Source organism: Poecilia mexicana, unplaced genomic scaffold (assembly GCF_051168715.1).
Source record: "Poecilia mexicana isolate PSO_F unplaced genomic scaffold, ASM5116871v1 scaffold_5, whole genome shotgun sequence".
Taxonomy (NCBI): domain Eukaryota; kingdom Metazoa; phylum Chordata; class Actinopteri; order Cyprinodontiformes; family Poeciliidae; genus Poecilia; species Poecilia mexicana.
In genome coordinates this window covers 23,780,505-23,795,865 of record NW_028263374.1, presented here as the reverse complement: position 1 = coordinate 23,795,865, position 15,361 = coordinate 23,780,505, and the positions used below count along the sequence as shown (strand labels likewise).

Genomic DNA, 15,361 nt, shown 5'->3' with positions numbered 1-15,361 from the left:
TATAAGGTGACGTTTTTAAGAAGTAAAGACAAACATGAAGGGGAACATACAGTGTCATAGCCTAAAACACAACGTGTTTAAGTTTCATGTTATAAAAGAAAACGCCTGCGCTCCAGTCAAGTTCGTCTGAGACATTAAATCAACCAAATGAAGCTCTGTGAAGCGTCTCACGCGCTTCTCAGGTGTGTTGCATCAGAAGCTAATTAGTCTGATTCTTCCTCCCATGGGACCATCAGGTCTCTCGCTCATTTACCAAAGTAAAACATGATTGCTGGATGAATAACAGCCAAGACGGGGGCTTGATGTTTATTTTAATGATCAAGATTAAGGCACTGGTGTTTCCACGAGAGAGCCGCTGCGGTGAATCTCTGGTGAGGATGTATTTTTTAAAGCAGACTCACTTTGTGTGTGTTTCATTATAATTTCATTTCTATTTAGAGTGATTTAATGCCGTGGAAGCAGGTCTTCATTTGCGATGTTTCCCCATGTTTTATTTATCAATACATGGTTATAAAAAATTTACTTGATTGAAACAACATTTAGCAGGGGACTTTTATGAGTTATTTGTGTGCAAGTCTGATAGAAGGAAGAAAGTCCGAGGTTAGTGGGAAACATCCTAATAAAAGTTGCAAGCAGTAAGTGCAATCAGGCTTCCAGACTTGACCTGATTACTTCAAACATCTGAACTGTGAAATGTCGCAAGTAAGTGACACGATCAATCATTTTAGCAGGTTTGAACTTATCCGCACAAAAAATAAACACTGCCCGAGTGCTAAAAGTGAAGCAATCAGTGCGTCACTTGTCCAGCCAAGGTTCAACATAAAGAGCTAGATTAGGAAGCAACTGAAGATTGTGGCCTTAATATAATAACAAAATGCATAAGAGTTTGAATCAGTTTATCAATAGTTAAAATTGTGATGGTTTGACAACTGAATCCGAACATGTCCCAAAAACTCTAGCGCTTGTGTGTTGTTCTTGATCAGCGATGGTGAGCATCTATCAAAAGTATTTCAAGGAAGGGATGAACCAGCATCCCCTCCTTGCTCATCTGATCTAACAGATGAGTTGAAGTACCTCAGATTCCTGAGGAAGATGTAGTATTGTTTCTGTTAGACAACAAGTCTAATTGACAAATATTAAGAGTATGCAATACATCACACTTTGCCACAAATGGGGCTTTTGCATTGAAATGCAACTGAAGGAAAAAAATGTCCATTATTTCATAAGATCTGCAAATATTGTTGAAAAAATATTTACAGTCAAAAGAAAAAGTTCTTTGAAGAAAAAGTAAAAGAACATCTGAGACATTAAAGTATTTAATCAATAAAATAGACACACATACGCAAAAGTACAAATTTTACCTTAATGTCGCTTTAGAAAATGAGGGACTAGTTACTTAGTTAACAATCAGAGTTTTGGAAGTCTAAAGCCAAATTGATTCAGCATGAAAACACTAAGCTTAGAACAAATCTTACCATAATTCATACATCAGTGAATTTAGATTTATTTAGTAAAAGTCAATATCTGTTTTTAGTAATAGTTTCCTGACATAACAAAAGCAGCCAAAGTAGACTGACTGACTTTTAACCATGATATGGGCAATATAGCTGCATGCCCACAAGGCAAAAGAAAAAAAAAATTAGAGTTGTGTTACACCACGATGGCGATGTTTACTGATGCTTTAATTCTTCTTTGGGAGTGTGGCTAAAGGCCTGGTTGTGTGTCGCATGGCAGGAGTGGCATCACAGGGTGCCTTTCATGCAAGAATGCTTGAACCCATTTTGTCCCTCCCTCTGACAAACAAAAGATTAATCTTTTGCAACTGACACACAGCTGGACGTCTCATTTTTCATTTCAATTTTTCAATTATTTTAAGTAAAATTCTTTCATAAAGTAAATTTAACTCTAAAACTGAGTTGTAAATAAAGTGATTTACCTGTCAAAATTTTAAACAGTAAAGTGTATTCTCATGACAGCAAAAACAAAAGTTTGATGTGTTACAAACCAAAACAATATGTCAATATCATGAAAACAGTTAACATTCATCTTTTTGATGTCTTAGCTGTGTTAAAATGTGTCTTTGTGAGTCTGTGTCCATGGTTTTGTTGCTCTCCTGTGCAACCATCAAATGCAACTTGAGGCAATATCCTACGCACATGCAGACACACACACACACACACACACACGCACGCAAACACACACATTTGCCCATCCGCCTCCGACTGAAACAAACAAAACAAACAAACACGCACTCCCTCCATCACCATCCGTCTGCTTTCTGCCGTAACGAGGTGCAATCAACACGCAACGCTGACCAACACACACACACACGCGTACACACAAACTGAGGCTTGAAGGATGAAGTCAGCCTCTGATTGCAGAAGAGTTACAGAAGTGTTGACTTGTGTGTGCGTTGACCTCATACTGACATGATGTCACATCTAAAATGGTTGCATTAACAACTGCAGAAGTTTTTTTACTTTAATACACTTTGAACTTTCAAAAGTGTATACAGAACATGTCCTTAAAAGTAATGAAATACTTTTCTAAATATATCACTTCCTCTCCTCTTTATTTCACAATTTTTTATTTTTTTTTAAATGATGCATTACAGCTTTTTGCAAAAAGAACTTCAGGGAGTTAAAAACGTCAATGAGAAATGAGAAGGCTTAAAGCGTATCCGAAGAATACTGAGATCTTAATATTCTGAACATTTCTATCCACGTCTATACAGCAGTAAAAGCAATTTTAATTTCATGGTAAATTCACCCCACCTAAATGCAGCCTAATCAATAAAAGCACAATAGTTTGAAGTTCAATGATGCTAAGATTTAAATTTAGCTTGCTAAAGTCACCAGATCATGCTAAATCTGATGTCAGTTATACTCAGCAACACAGAATTGCTAACTGAGGCCCTGATTAAGCAGTGCTTTGAATAGCTTTGCAGTGTGTTCAGACGGCTTTAAACCTGACTCCAACAAGGAGATGCTTTTGAACACACTGAATGTTTCAGCAAAGTGTTTCTGTTCTAAACCAGCCCAGTTATCTCACACCTGCTGGCTCCTAAGTGTTTCTGTGTGAGTGTGTGTGTGTGCCACCGAGATCTGTGAAGAATGTCAGCATGATGTAAGACACACACAATCGCCAAAGTGTTGACGGATCAGTGGAGAATTCCTGATTCTGACAATCAGACATTGAAGAAGTGCAGAGAGATAAGACAGAGTGTTAACCGAGTCGCAACACCTTGACATCACAACCTCAGACTTGGCTGTGATGTCAGCACCTGGCTGGTTTATTGTTCATCAGGTTTGATGTGGTGCTGATAAGAAGGCATCTGTGTCATGATTGTTCACACGCATGAAGAGCCACATTCAACCACCAGAGGGAGACAAACCCAGCAAACTCGTCTGCAGTAAACTGTTCTGAGCAACACTTAGAACTTAGTGAAATCTTCTGTATGACATTTGCAAAGATGCATTAGCACATATTATGGTCTTCTACATAGTTTCGACATGTAGGAGGGATGTTTTATCCACACAACAGTTGTGCATCTTCTTATTTCATACTAGCATACATTATTAATAAAATCTGAGAGGGGGTTGTATGTATAAACCACATAAGATCACCAGTTCCTGAAATATTCAGAGTATTAATACCACATGTTCTTCCTGTGTATGTATAAATTATCTCAGGGTGCTTCAACTTCCTCCCACAATTTCATAAACAAGCATATTAGGGGAATTGACTTCTCTAAGTTGTTGCTGAGCTTCAGTTCATGCATGCATGTTTTATTTGCTGTCCTGTGATGGACCTGAGGCTCGTTGTACTTTGTGCTTCACCCATTGACAGTTTAGGCACCAAGATAGGTTCCAGATAGGTGAGGGACCTCACAACTTGCACAGATTGGGGACGTATTGGGAAATGTCATGCTGAAAAAAAATCTGTTTTTTTTTTATAATGTAGTTATAGCTTACATTTTCTTCATTTTACATAATCATACCTTAAATATGTTTCTGTGAAGACAAATCTTTTCATCTATCTTTGTTTACTCTTAAAAAAAACTTTACCTCCTGGCTGCAAATGCATAATACAAAGGAGGATTACATCTACTGAGATCACATACAGTGTCTAATTTGGTTTTAAAAATTACAGTAACAACTGAAGGTGAAATGCAGTTTAACTCCAGAGGAGGTCAGTAAGAGACTGCTCTGGTCTGAAACTGTAAATTTATGGTGGAGTTGAAAGAGGCCAGCAGCCATTCAGACTTGTGATTTTGGGAGGATAGTCACAAGTCATTGGCCAAAAAGGCTTTCTATTTTAATATCTGTAAGAAGCTGCAGGGCCTTAGGAGTGGTATTTTAGGCAAGACGACTGGTGGAAGTTATTAGGCAGCTCACAATGCTTCACAGTACTGTGTTGTGTTTTAATTTCTGCAGCTTGAAAAATTAGCAAATAACCATTAGCATTTGTACAGATATGTTTGTTTTGTTATGTATTTCAAGAGGTGAAGGACCTTTAAAATAAGGGATCCAAGAAATATGAACAGATGCCATACCTGAGACTGTAGAAACTGTAAAACACCCACCCAATGTAAGAGATAAGGGAGACAAGAACCAGATGAACAAACTGGCTATTCACCACCGAACCAGCTAAGATGTATGCTATGGCAGCGTCTGGTCACATATAATAGCTCAAGAAGCTGACTTCTTTGCAGGAGTTTCCTATCAGCAGCACAAACGAACCATCTGCAGAGGAATGAAGCTCACCTTGAATGGCTGACTGAGGGCAGAACAGTCCTGACAATGAAAGATTCCCAGAAGGGAACAATCCATCACACTTTTGGTTAATAGCCTGTATTCCTATAATGAAATCTCCTGTCAGACATCATAGTGACCAAGATAAGGAGACACATGGATCAATACATGAAAGGCAAAAAAGGCTTTGGTAAAAATAACAGAGGAGTCAAACACCAGCTACTGGTTGACAGACCAGTGGCTCAAGCCTGGTCTGTCAACTGGACAAACAAACCTGTGCACTGCCAACTTCAAGTCAACTGGACAAATCTCAGTCAAATATGGCCTATAGACCTAAACTTCCTTAGCAAAGTGATCCACAAGACTGGTTATGGTTATGATAATGGAGAGAACCTCCTGCAAAAGGAGGTTCATATTTCCCCCCAGATTAGAATCAAGTTGGTTGACTAGAGAAACCAACTTGAAAATGGGACAACCATTCAGTTCAGGAGGAAGGAACTCGATGCTCGTAAGCCTCTCTAAACTTCCCGTGACCAAACCATCACCGCAGGGTCTACAGCACCTCTCTGATTAGTGTCTGATTAGTGTTAATTACTAGATTTCTTTCCTAGCACACACTCACCAGAGAGATAATTTGGATGAACTCTAGATTTTGCTTCACATGATTGTGTCCAGACCTGAGCTTTGTGTGTGACCTTGCTTTATGACCCTCACAAGATGACATATTATATGTTCCTGATTAGTTTTCCCACCCAACTTTTCTTTTTTTGTTCTTTTAATTTGTTTTATGTTATTCCAAAGGATTCATTTGTGATTTTAGGGATTTTCAAAATCAAATCACTGACAATGTGGTAGGGAGTTAAAAAAAATCTTGTCAGAAATCCAAACACGAGGAGACACGTGAACACCAGATTATACAATTTCTCTTCCTGATGATGCTGTCAATGCTAGTAACTTTAAACTCTTGATAGGAAAAACGTGATCTTATTGTTCTCCAACATGAGTACAGTTTATCTGAAATAGGAAAAACACCACCATGAGCTCCATATCTGTCAGTTAATTTCTTTGAAAAACAAGGAGAGTGTCCAGATGGCAAATATAATTTAAAACTTGGGGATGCATTGATTTGCATATATCAAATTTACTTATGCCTCAGAAAACACTTTCGTCAACAGTAAAGGAAGTCAACATGGAGGTTTTCACATTAGTTTCTTTACATGTTTGAAGTTTTATTTCACTGTCTTATAAAGTGATGCATGACTGTAAAAGAGACCAATTAATTTTTTTTTTTGAGGTTTCACATAATAATCTGTAAAATGTATGAATCAGCAGTCTACATAAAGAGATGTTTATGTTTCACTTCAAGATTGCAGATGACTTATTGGTGTATGGGTTTGGGAGAGTTTTTTTATTTGATTATACATCAAAACTTTAAACAGATGCATGATTTGCCCTGATGGTGGCATTTGATAAAAAAAAAAAAAATGTGTGTCTTTATGCAATTTTTATGGTTATTAGTTGTGGATTTGTCGAGACATTTCACTTTAAAACCCTCAATACCTCTCATACATTAAATCTGTTGCAAAAAACTAGTTTTACCCAACGATAAAACATCATTCAGGAGTTTTTGAGACATTTCAGTCAGATGAATGCTTTACTGATATGGATACAGACCCTGCATTGATCAATATCTATTACATCACATTACTCCCCTTGTTAGTTAATGATATATAAATAGTGTCAGGAAAGTTACTCCTTTATATTCACAAGAACTATTTTTGTGTAAAGTACAACATATGTAACAATAAGCTTTTTAAAACATTGTTGTGCCTCACAGCTTAAATAGCTACAATGAAAAACACAGAAGTAACGTCTGTATGTCATATATGGCCAAGAATGCTAGATATCTAAAAGACGCTTAAATGAACGAGAGCACATTTCTGACATTCTGCCCAAGTGAAGGTATGCAGTAATGGTGAGCATTCAGCAGAGCATTAAACACTGAGAAGCACAAATCAGTGGCCACAACAGGTTAACCCAGTTGTATGCAGTGTATACTTGCAGTCAGCTCTTTACTGCTATTAAAAAAGCCTTGACAACAGAACTACCTATGGAAGTGTTCCTGCTTGCAGAGTCCTGTCTGCATGCATAATTATGGAAAGTTGAGGGAAAGCATACTTACCTTTTATTCTGACAAGTATTCTCTATTAGAAGATCGAATCTTGGTTTTTACCAGCTCTTATTTTTATTCTTCATGTTGTTTGTGTTATGTGTTACATAGGTGGTGATGTTTCCATTATTCTCTGCTTTTTGTTTCGTGGGACACGCCTTGTTCTTAACTGCTTTAGGACAACAAATGAAAATTAGAAAATTAGCTGTTGTGTTAGCTCTAACATATTTATATTGATGCTTACTGCTGACATGTTGATTTATATGTGTTGTCCCAATTAAATAAAGTAAATTAAATTAAATGGCTTTCACAATGCATGTAGCTACAAAGATTAAAATGTCTTTGAAAATAATTGTAAAACATGTCTGAGTGTCTAACTATCTACATTCCTCTTTTCATTAACCGTCTAACTAGAGTCCATATGGCTTCTGTTATGCACGTTTACATGCAGCATCATTTGCATGCAGTTTTGTGTTCATCCCTTAAAGTTGAAACAAAGATGATTCCAGAGACCAGTTTGATGAGTTTGATACTTAGCACTGCTGAATGTGGTTTTGTTTGTTAAAAGTGACATTGCTACAAGTAAAGTGTATAAACCTTCTGGTTCTGTATGCTGTCCGCTGGTTCGAGTCCATCTCTGTTCAGCATCCATCAAGCTCACATGAGCCTTATTAGCAGCATCTGATCAGAGCGGCAGCAGAGGAACATGTGAAGTGTATTAGCGATCATGAGTTGCTAGCCGCTCCTCATTAGCCTGACACAGCCTTGGACCTCTTGAGTCTGGATTTATAGCAGTTATGTTTTATTTAAACAATAAAAAATAGTACATGATTTCAGCGTTCAGGAAAATTAAGCTAGATGACATTTGTTTTACATTTGGGACATTAGGATTTGGAATTAAAAAAAACTATGCGTAGTTTGGAAAGATATTGTGACCAAACAAAATATTGCTGCACTGACTCTTTTATTTTGGTCTTTTTATAACCTTTCCAGAAGTTTCTGCAGACTGTAAAATATGATCCAGAATCATAAGATTCAAGTCATATATTAGCTTAATCAGCTCTATTGAGTACATTACTAAGGGTGAACATTTTTACTGACTGGAAAAGCAAAAGAAAACTTGTTCATGTAACAAATGACAGAGCAATTAAATGTTTTTATTATTTTCACTGATTGCATCATCCCAAAGGAAATCCTGCTCTGGACCAAAAGAAAACCATATCACCTATATCAAAAATCTACACTACAGCAAGAGCATCATACTTAAAAAATGAAGCACCCACAAGATAGTAGATTGATTAAAAGATTGAATCATTGTCTGTTCATTATCTTAACAGGCTCCCAGTTTGTACTCTAGCAGTTGAGAAACAGGGGGAAAAAAAATCTCACAATAATCCTAGGAGTTATGTGAACCAAAAGCTTGTTGCACAACCAAAAAAAGAAAGAAAAATGTGAGGAATCCACACAATTGCTATTTTACTCCAACTGTAACGCTATTGGCTGCTTCTGATGAATGAGCAAGTTCTGAACCAATCAGATGCATGTGACCAGTAAATATGTAAGCTGATCAGCATCCGCTGACCACACTCTCCTCATCTGTCACACAAACACACAGACACACACGCACACACACATCTGGAAGTAGTACCGGTCATCATCGTTCATTCATCATGCACAGCAAAGAACAGATCAGGTAAGGGAAAAGGTTTTTACATCATTTCTGATGCTCGGTAAAGTTTTGTAATGTGAAATTGTTGTTAAATAGCTTGAAAATGTTAATAATATTGTCAACAGTGTGCCATTTTCAGATATTTAAAGAAATTTATTTTGTTTTAACACCTGAAAAGTGCTAATGTACTAACATTAGAGGTCTTTTTAGTTTAGTTGCTTCTATGCAATCATGAAGATGCTTCTAGGGTCATAACATCACAACTAAGAATATTACATTTTTGTGAGTGATATTGTGCTGTTTATTTCCCTGCAGTCACGATGAATATCAGAAGACCTCTGATTGGCTGATGTCTCATACAAAGCATCGTCCCATCGTGGCAATTATTTGCGGCTCTGGACTGGGCATGCTTGCTGATACCCTTAAATGTCAAGACTCCTTTGATTACTCTGACATACCAGGGTTTCCTCAGAGCACAGGTAATTTATGAGTGCATGCTTTTATGAATTGATATCTTTAAAAATACTGATATTTTTACAAATAGATTCATGTCACTAATATTGTATATTAACATAACAGCATAGCAAAACTTTATATTTTAATTTGTTCATAAGATCATAAGGCCTTTAAACAGATATTTAATAAGAAGAATATTGCAAAAAATGTTTTCAGCTTCTTTTTATTCATATATTTAAGTAACTGAAGCTCAAATTGAAGTATGAAAATTATAACTAATTGCTCAATTTATGCCTTATTTTAATCTTTTAGGTATTGATCAGTATGTTGTTGTTCATTAGACTAAATTTGGTTATCCATCAGCCCTGCAAAATTATAGTCAGAAATGTCTCTGATGTGTAATTGTCATTATAAGCAATTGTATTCTGTGAATATGCACAATGAAAGCAAGAAAATGAATGTTCTCACTATGTTTATTTTTGTTACAGTACAAGGTCACGCAGGTCGGCTGGTTTTTGGGGAATTGAAGGGGAAGTCATGTGTTTGCATGCAGGGCCGCTTCCACATGTACGAGGGACATTCACTCCTTAAGGTATTCACACAGATATTTCAAGTGTACTAATAGTTATTCCAAAAGTCAAACTTGTTGATAGGATGCACAAAAACAACTAAAGTTACATCTACGCTTAAGCAAAAACAAAAATACAATGACAGAATAAATCAGAGACTTAAATATCTAAACAACCAGTGAGCATAAACTTGGATGTGTCTTGTGATTTTGACTTTGGAAAACCTAACTCATCCATGTGTGTGTTTCCATATGGAATTTGAATAAATGTGTGAGGAAGTTGGTAGAAAATCAAACTGTAAGAAAATACAAAGTATAATACTAAGCCTAAAGACATCTGTCCATGAACACGCAGAGTTAATAACATACATTTATACACAGACAAAACAACACATCACATAAACATGGATTAAATAGAACATGTCTTCACAACTATATCCACATCCACCATAGACTACAACATTCTCACATAAGTGGTTGGCTAAAAAATATCTCAGTCCAGCAACCCTGGGCAAAGTTTACATAATAACCAGCATGCTACAAGCTAACCTGTAGTCTCTTGGATGTGTGTGTGTATGTGTGTATGTGTGTGTGTGTGTGTGTGTGTGTGTGTGTGTGTGTGGGGGTGTGTGTGTGTGTGTGGGGGGTGTGTGTGTGTGTGTGTGTGTGTGTGTGTGAGACATAGTCATGCTTGGGTTTGGTCACATGCAGCCTTTTAGTCAACTGTTCAATGCTGCCTTTGTTTCCTTCTGTAGAACACCCATTCAGACAAACGTGCTCTCTGCTGTGTGTTACACTGAGACTGCCTGACTCTCCTTTAGGTGGCGTCCTGTGAAATGCCCTTTGCAAAGAGCCCCCCCCCACCCAAAAAAAAAAAAAAAAAAAAAAAACAGATTCAAAATAAAAACTTTCGCTAAAAATACCCTTTGTATGCTTACATGTTAGCTATGAAACAGGGTTGTGTGACTATCAGGAGACCGACCCTTAGAGTTTTATCTTCCTAAGTGAAAATCCTGCATCACCTGACAAACCATAACAAAACTGTGGAAAGTTAATTTGTGCAAAAAAACAGGCATGCTCACAATAAATAAAATTAATAACAATGCATATATATAATTTGTGGCAAATAACTAAATAATTAATATGCAGCTTGCATATATTTAACTACCTTTACTGTAAAACCACTCAATAGAAACCACTGTAAAACTCATCTTTTTAATAATTAGCATTCATTTCACTAGTGGTTTGCTCAAGCTATGTAGGGGACACAGCAAACATGTGAAATAAGATCTTCTGGTCACAGGAGACAAACTTTATCCTCTGCATGCAAAATGCTTTTTGAAGAGAACAAAAGAGCTAAAAAAAAAAAAAAAGTTGTAGTTGTTTACAGAAAAAACAACTCACTTAGGAATGCAAAAAAGAAAAGAGGCAACAGACTTGTGTCTTCATCCTGAACAGTCAATGGTCTCACCAAATTTCTTACATGCCCAAAGCTTCCAAATTTACAACATGTTCAAATGGCTGCCAATCTTTGCACTTGGTAACATACTATCCAAGTAAACATAGCTAAAATAGAAATACATGTCTGTCTTTCCATCAGACGACCTTTCCCATTCGAGTCTTCAAGCTGATGGGAGTGGAGACACTTATAGTGACAAATGCTGCAGGCTCGTTGGCTGATGGCCTACGTCCTGGTGACATCATGATAATCAAGGACCACATCAACTTCCCTGGGCTGGTCGGTCTGAACCCACTGTGTGGGCCCAACGATGAAAAGTAATTTCATTTCTGCATGATTATTGTGGTGATATTTTACTGTCCTCACAGTGGTGAATAAAAGTTTTCCTTTACATGTCAATGATGCCAATAAATTTTTGTTGCAGGTTTGGGCCACGCTTTCCAGCTATGTCAGGTTGCTATGACAAAGGGCTGCGTAGCCTCGTGATGGAGCTTGCCAAGCAGATGGGTGTCTCTAGCCTTGTGCAGGAAGGTGTATATGCCATGGTGGGTGGACCCAACTTTGAAACCATCGCTGAGGCCAAACTGCTGCATCGACTGGGAGTGGACGCAGTCGGTATGATGCACTAAGACACTAGAAATGTGCACAGTCTCATTATGACCTTTCCTCCTCATTCTTAGCTCCAATTCTACATTTTTGTGCTCATGCACATAGAGATTGTACATCCAATTTATTCTTGTTGTGAAGGATAAGAGCAAAGGGTTCTTTTGAGTCTCTACTGAAAGAAAATTTCAGTTGGATGGCTGAGGAAAAAGTTGCAGGAGCTTTATTTAAAAATCCATTCACAGTTGAAAATATTTTTCCCCAACCAATGTATTTTTAATGCATAATGCTCACTGTAAAGTCTGATTTAATGTGTTGTGCAGCTGCAGTTTTTGATGGACGCTTCAATGCACCAGGAGGAACATTTTCACTTAGTTTGGCCCAGATAGAAGATTTTCTAATTGTTTTATTCTATTGTTTTTTTTTTCATGTTCAGTCAATAGAAAGTTGACACCTATGTACAAAAGTTAAAGTTGGTATGTGATCTGAATTGACAGATCTACATATCTGAATCAATTTTTCTTTCCCATAAAGGTTGTTTAGATGTTTGGTTGTAGACTAAAATGAAGGCATAGTTTGCTAGGAGAACTTAATTTTAAAAATAAAAAAAAACTACTCTGTTTGCTAACAAGTAGACTAATTGATTGCTTGCATTTTAATCAAAAGCAAATGAACATATTTTCAAGCAGAATCTCCTTATAGAATGTACTTTGTAAAACGATTGGTGTACAGGGTTACAACAGACATCAGCAAATGACAGTATTTGGGCAGCAGTATTTGTTGTGACTGAGAGAAACTATGAATAGGCAGGAATGAACAAAATGAGTTCATGAGGCTAACTGAAGTAGAGGGTGAATAGGAAGTGGGATGTTTTAGATTTTTCTATTTATTAATATCACTGTTCTAAACTACCCCTGTAATGTATTGTTATTTCAGGTATGAGTACAGCACCTGAGGTCGTCGTGGCAACTCACTGTGGTCTAAGAGTCTTTGGACTTTCTCTGATCACAAATAAGGTACGACAACAATCACAAATACTGATAGTAAACAATCACAACTCTTATTTTTCAGCTTTAGTTCATAAGTCTGTAACTAATAAAGAATGTAGTAACTTAAGGAATGGTTAGTTATCTGGATCTTTGCTTGGATGACTGATTAATTGATTAATTGGTCTCCATGGCAGGTGGTAAAGAGCTATGAGGACTCTGAAAGCGTGAACCACGAGGGCGTCCTGGAAGTCGGCCGGTTGCGCTCTCAAACCGTGCAGCAGCTGGTGACTGAACTGATCAGCAGGATGGAGATCAATAACAACGAAAACACAAATAATGTTTCCTGAACTAACACAGATGCATCTGGTTATTGCACTGATTTAATTTTTTTTACTACTTTTTATTTTATTACCTCTGTGTGTGCAGTTTTTAAAAAAGTATTTGCTAAATTGAAAATCTTATTTATATGACTATGGTGCCAACCTGTTGTTCATACATTTAAATTAGGATATATGTATTCATCTCTGATATTTTATGTAAACTACACAACTTTTACAACAGTAACTGTTTAATGGTGCTTTATTGGAACAACACTGATGAATGTTTTTGTATACTGGCCTTGAATTATTAATGTTTATGTTGTAAAGTATTTCTGTCTTGTCCTGACATGATTAAAATATTCTACCAATCCTACTGATTTCTGTTCTTTCCTATATTTACTCACTGCTGCCCTCTTTTGGATTTAATAGTATCCACATCCTCTTGTCCTCTATTTTTTTAACAACTAAAGCTGTGACGCAACTTTTCCTTATTACACACTTCTGCATATTGTATAATCTCATAGATAATATAGAGCATGTAAAGATTATATAAAAAGCGAATTCATTGTCTTAAAATAGTAAGAATCTGCTTATATTATAAAATAGTTTCATTGAAAAGTCAAATCAGCTGCACTGATTACAATTAACTTAATCTACAAGCAATTATCTACAAGGAGGCCATAACAATTAACATAATAATTAATTGTAAGGGTATAGTAAGCATTGAGCTTTCCTGAACAAAATAGGTTGAAAAACAGCATGGAAAAGGAGTTTATAAGAAGGTATTGAATGTTTAAACACACATCTGAGATATGAAAAATCTGAATCTTGAAGAGTTTCATTTTTATATAAACAACTGTATGATGTTTTACATTGCAAACCGAAGCATTTATTGAAACCACAAAGATTGATGAGACATCTTGAATAGGCTGAATCCAGATTCTCTGGTGAAACAAAGTTTCAGAGTGTTCAGCTCTGCCTGTGTGTCTTCAAATAAACCTCGACATCTTGGCATCCAAAGTTTTCAGGAGAGGAGTCATCCCAAGAAACCGCCGGCCAGTCAGGAGTAAAATTTGCAGTAATTATGGCAAACAGCTGACAGAAGAAGGAATATCAAATACGAGCCATTTACACTATCTGATAGAACTTGTATGAGCAACACTAACCTTTTTTCTACAATATCATCGCTATTTATTTGGGCAGAAAGGTATAAAAAGCTACACGCACACTATGAATGTTAATTAGTGTTAATTCTTTGTCTAGAAATGATAAAAATTGCATCAATAATTATTGTTTTTGTTATAGTAACTGTAGTAAATCTTAAAAACTGATGACAATCAAACTCTGTAATTACTTAACGAAATTCTAACAGAATGTTTACTTTTAAATTCAAATGAAAGGGTCAGGGCTTTTGTTTAGCGGTAATTAACAAACAGGGGAAGAGAGTAGCAGGAAAAAGCAGGTATTTTTTTATTTGTGTTTTTTTTTTCATTCTCTATAAGGATTAACTTAAACAGACTTCAAGTGGGAAATTCTGATAGTTACTCAAATTTTTTTGAACTCATCATTTCATTTAGCTCAGAGATTTGTGTTCTCTATAAGGATAGAGAACACAAATCAATAGCTTTATAAGTGTTTGAGCTTTTTAATTAGAAAGTAAAGCCAGTAATTGTAGGATAACAGAAAATTAACATTGTTTTGTCTCCATTGTTTCAATAATCAACTGTTTTTTTTCCCTCCTTTATGCTTAAAACAGCTGATCAGTAAAACACATGCGTCACTGTCCTCTACATTTCAGGGATCAGCATTGCCATGGTCTATCAGACGTCAGTTGACATCCTCTTCATATCACTCCTGGTTTTATTTGTGATTTTGGTTGTTCTGGTTGTGCTCTTTTGGGTTTATAGACATTTCAAAAACAGGTAAAGTCTAAAACTTTTACATTTTTGTTTTAGACAATTATTTTGGTTGGATTTACTTGAACAAATTGGAACACAGTGTCATCGTTTAAGTTAAGTTGAATAGTTTGGCGAAATGTTACTTTAGTGCAAGTATCTGATAGGAGAGTGTAATGTACTTCTCCGGGGTTCTGGTTCCTCAGAAACCTTACGTTGCTGAAGATCTCTGTTGGACAACCTCCACTGCAATTAGCCATCAGAACTAAGCCAGAGCATGCCCAGGATCTTATGGATCACCTTTTGGAAAGATTTGCATTGCAGGCGGAAACTGCAACAGATATTGATGAAATATCCCAAGAACATATGCAGGAAAATGTAACAGCCTCAACAGTCACCTCTGATTTTTCAAAGAGTACGTACTATTCGCCCCTTTTTTTTAAAATGGTGCTGACCTGTAATTCATTAGGATATGAAG

General features: G+C 36.4%; 1 protein-coding gene across 2 annotated transcripts; it reads left to right on the top strand.

The window, feature by feature from the left end:
- Window positions 1-279: 279 nt before the first annotated feature.
- pnp4a (purine nucleoside phosphorylase 4a) lies at window positions 280-13,361 on the top strand. Of its 2 annotated transcripts, none has more exons than XM_015004999.2 (7): window positions 280-371; window positions 8,909-9,072; window positions 9,538-9,641; window positions 11,218-11,393; window positions 11,501-11,691; window positions 12,616-12,695; window positions 12,863-13,361. In XM_015004999.2, the coding sequence occupies exons 2-7, from the start codon at window positions 8,943-8,945 to the stop codon at window positions 13,013-13,015; spliced, it is 834 nt and encodes a 277-aa protein (XP_014860485.1). In that variant the 5' UTR covers window positions 280-371; window positions 8,909-8,942; the 3' UTR covers window positions 13,016-13,361. The 2 variants fall into 2 exon arrangements, with proteins under 2 accessions (XP_014860485.1, XP_014834281.1); XM_014978795.2 differs by lacking the exon at window positions 280-371 and adding an exon at window positions 8,533-8,617.
- Window positions 13,362-15,361: the final 2,000 nt, after the last annotated feature.

Bases quoted from the DNA above. Each gene is read 5' to 3' on its own strand.
- pnp4a (XM_014978795.2), top strand. From the start codon at position 8,595: ATGCACAGCAAAGAACAGATCAG. The intron at 8,618-8,908 runs GTAAGGGAAAAG...ATTTCCCTGCAG, and splicing joins CACAGCAAAGAACAGATCAG to TCACGATGAATATCAGAAGA. The intron at 9,073-9,537 runs GTAATTTATGAG...TTTTTGTTACAG, and splicing joins AGGGTTTCCTCAGAGCACAG to TACAAGGTCACGCAGGTCGG.